The 2500-nt window shown below is 50.6% G+C and overlaps 1 protein-coding gene across 1 annotated transcript in view; it reads right to left on the reverse strand.

The window, feature by feature from the left end:
- LOC134068537 (connector enhancer of kinase suppressor of ras 2-like) overlaps positions 1–2500 on the reverse strand; it is a 105600-nt gene that overhangs the window by 11412 nt on the left and 91688 nt on the right. Inside the window, exons 17-18 of the mRNA XM_062524219.1 lie at positions 1535–1707; positions 555–628 (exon numbers count right to left, since the gene is read on the reverse strand). Coding sequence (XP_062380203.1) covers positions 555–628; positions 1535–1707 — 247 coding nt within the window. The remainder of the gene's footprint in view (positions 1–554; positions 629–1534; positions 1708–2500) is intronic.

Below are 2500 nucleotides of genomic sequence, written 5' to 3' on the forward strand. Positions count from 1 at the left end.
TAGACTTGTGAAGCACGCAGCTCATTAGCAACAGCTCACAAGGCGTCAGGCCTGGAGGTCGGATTTAGTCGGGGTGTGTGTGCGTGTATGTGTATACGTACGTCCGTACGTGTGTGTGTGTGTGTGTGTGTGTGTACGTGTGTGAGAGCACGTTCGTAGGGCTAGAAAGGACGACGTCGCGTTGTGTTCCCTGCCGCGTCCCTGCTCTCATCTTTCCTCTGACCTGGGAGACGGACAGGTGTGTGTATCCATCACCGTGACCTGCCGCCCCCCGGAGCCTGATTGGATGCTTTTCCTCCCCTTGCCCCCCCCCCCCCCCCCTTTTACTCTGTCATCTCCCACTTCCCAGGCGTGACGCATGTTGGAGCTGGTACCCAGAGGGCAGAGCAGATGAGACAGAGACAAAGAGGAGGAAGAGGAACAATGGAAGAGAGAAAGACAGGAAGAGAGGGAAAGAGAGAGAGAGAGAGAGAGAGAGAGAGAGAGGGAGAGGGAGAGGGAGGGGGGGGGGGGGGGGGGGGTTGGCATTCAAGAGAGGCCTGAAGGACACTTACAATTTCCGCCTGCACTCGATGGCTCTGTCTATTCTGAACTCTGGGAGACTGATGAAGCCCTCTGCTTTCTCGTCCTAGAGAGAGAGAGAGAGAGAGAGAGAGAAAGGGAGAGTGAGAGAGAGAGAAAGAGAGAGAGAGAGATGGATAGAGAGAGAGGAGAGGAGAGGAGAGAGAGGGTGATGATGGAGAGGGTTGGCTGTTAGTCATGACTCATCACCCAGCTTCGTCACCATGATCTGCTCCTTCTCCCTGATGTCAGCCCCGATCATTTGACAAGCAAACTAATACACTGGCTGCCCCTCCACAGCCCAGCCCAGCCCAGCCCAGCCCAGCCCAGCCCAGCCCAGCCCAGCCCCGCGCAGAGCAGCGCAGCGGAGCACAACAAGGGCACGCTGATGTGTCTCCTGCCTTATTGCAGTGCTGGCTCATCCACTAACCACAACACAGGGACAGCATTTTAATAAGGTCCACCACGATGACACACACAGACGCACACACACACACACACTGACACTCTTACGCACTCATACGCACACTAACACTCTTACGCACTCACACACACACACTAACACTCACTCACTCTCTCTCTCACACACACACACACACACACACACACACACACACACACAGAATGCTGAACTGCTAGTCAGAGAGGAACCGAGAGTATTAATCTATCTAATACAATCTGCCCAACACATGATTTTTTAATTAGCTTTGCAAAACTTTTAATATATCCCCCTTTACCTCTAAAGAGATTCCCTCTACTGGTGCACTTGCTGCTTGGCTGGTGTGCTGTGCCAAAATGAAATAACTCACATCGGGCCCTTGGCTGAGTGATTGATTAGTATAGTGTATAAGGACTAATATGGCTGGAGGGTTACGTTTAGGGTTTCTCATGTGCACTAAAGAGGCTGCAAGGTGGCCTACGTTCTGGTTTCTCATGTGCACTTAAGAGGCTGCAAGGCTGCAAGGTTTCTTACGTTCTGGTTCTGGTACCAGTAGAGGCACGAGTCCTTGAGGATGAACCAGTACTTTTTCCACTTCTGCGTGAAGTAGCCTTTGGCGTCTTTCTTCTTCCATAGCCAGCCCTCGCAGTCGCCGTGGCCCAGGTCCTTACAGGAGATCCTCCGCCGACTCCCGCTGGTCAGGGAACCTGGGGAAGGTACAGGGTAGACCAGGTCAACACAAGTCCAACACACACACCACGCACACACACACACACACACACACACACACACACACACACTCATACACGCACATGCGCACACGCAAGAGAACCACAACTTCATTTGGATCGTGCTTCTCTCTGCTTTCAGGTTCTTTACAACAGGAGAAAGAGACAGAAACTCTATCGATAATCAGACATATGGAGTACATCCAAGCTGTGGTTATACATCTGTTTGAAAACCACCCACTTAGTTATAAAACCTTCTGCCCCCTAGTTGGCCCTTTACAGTATATTATGTTACTATGAGCTCTTGACAGTCAAACTTCTGAAGGAAAGCAACAGGGATTATACGGATGTGTCTTTGTTTGTGTGTGTGTGTGTGTGTGTGTGTGTGTGTGTGTGTGTGTGTGTGTGTGCCTGTGCGTGTGTGTTTCTGTTTGAATGGGAGGAAGAGTAATTCAGAGAATGTTTTGGTAGAAAGCTCCAACCTATTGTAGATAAGAATGGCCTCCCTTTGCACCCATTAAAAGTACTCAGCGCTCTCCATCTGATCCCTTAGTATCCTCGTCTCCTCTTCCCACCCTCAGCACAAACCCATTAGTGACATCGCCACTTAGGCGCATTTGTGTGCAAATATATGAGTGAATTACCATACTCAAACCCCCCCCCCCATCCCATTACCTCAATGGAAGAGAAGTCTTTATCGAGATGTTCAGAACTTCAAGGTCAGGTGAATGCAATGTAAGGACACAGAGCATTAACTGCGCTATCTGATACG

Source organism: Sardina pilchardus, chromosome 21, assembly GCF_963854185.1.
Source record: "Sardina pilchardus chromosome 21, fSarPil1.1, whole genome shotgun sequence".
In the NCBI taxonomy this organism is placed as follows: domain Eukaryota; kingdom Metazoa; phylum Chordata; class Actinopteri; order Clupeiformes; family Clupeidae; genus Sardina; species Sardina pilchardus.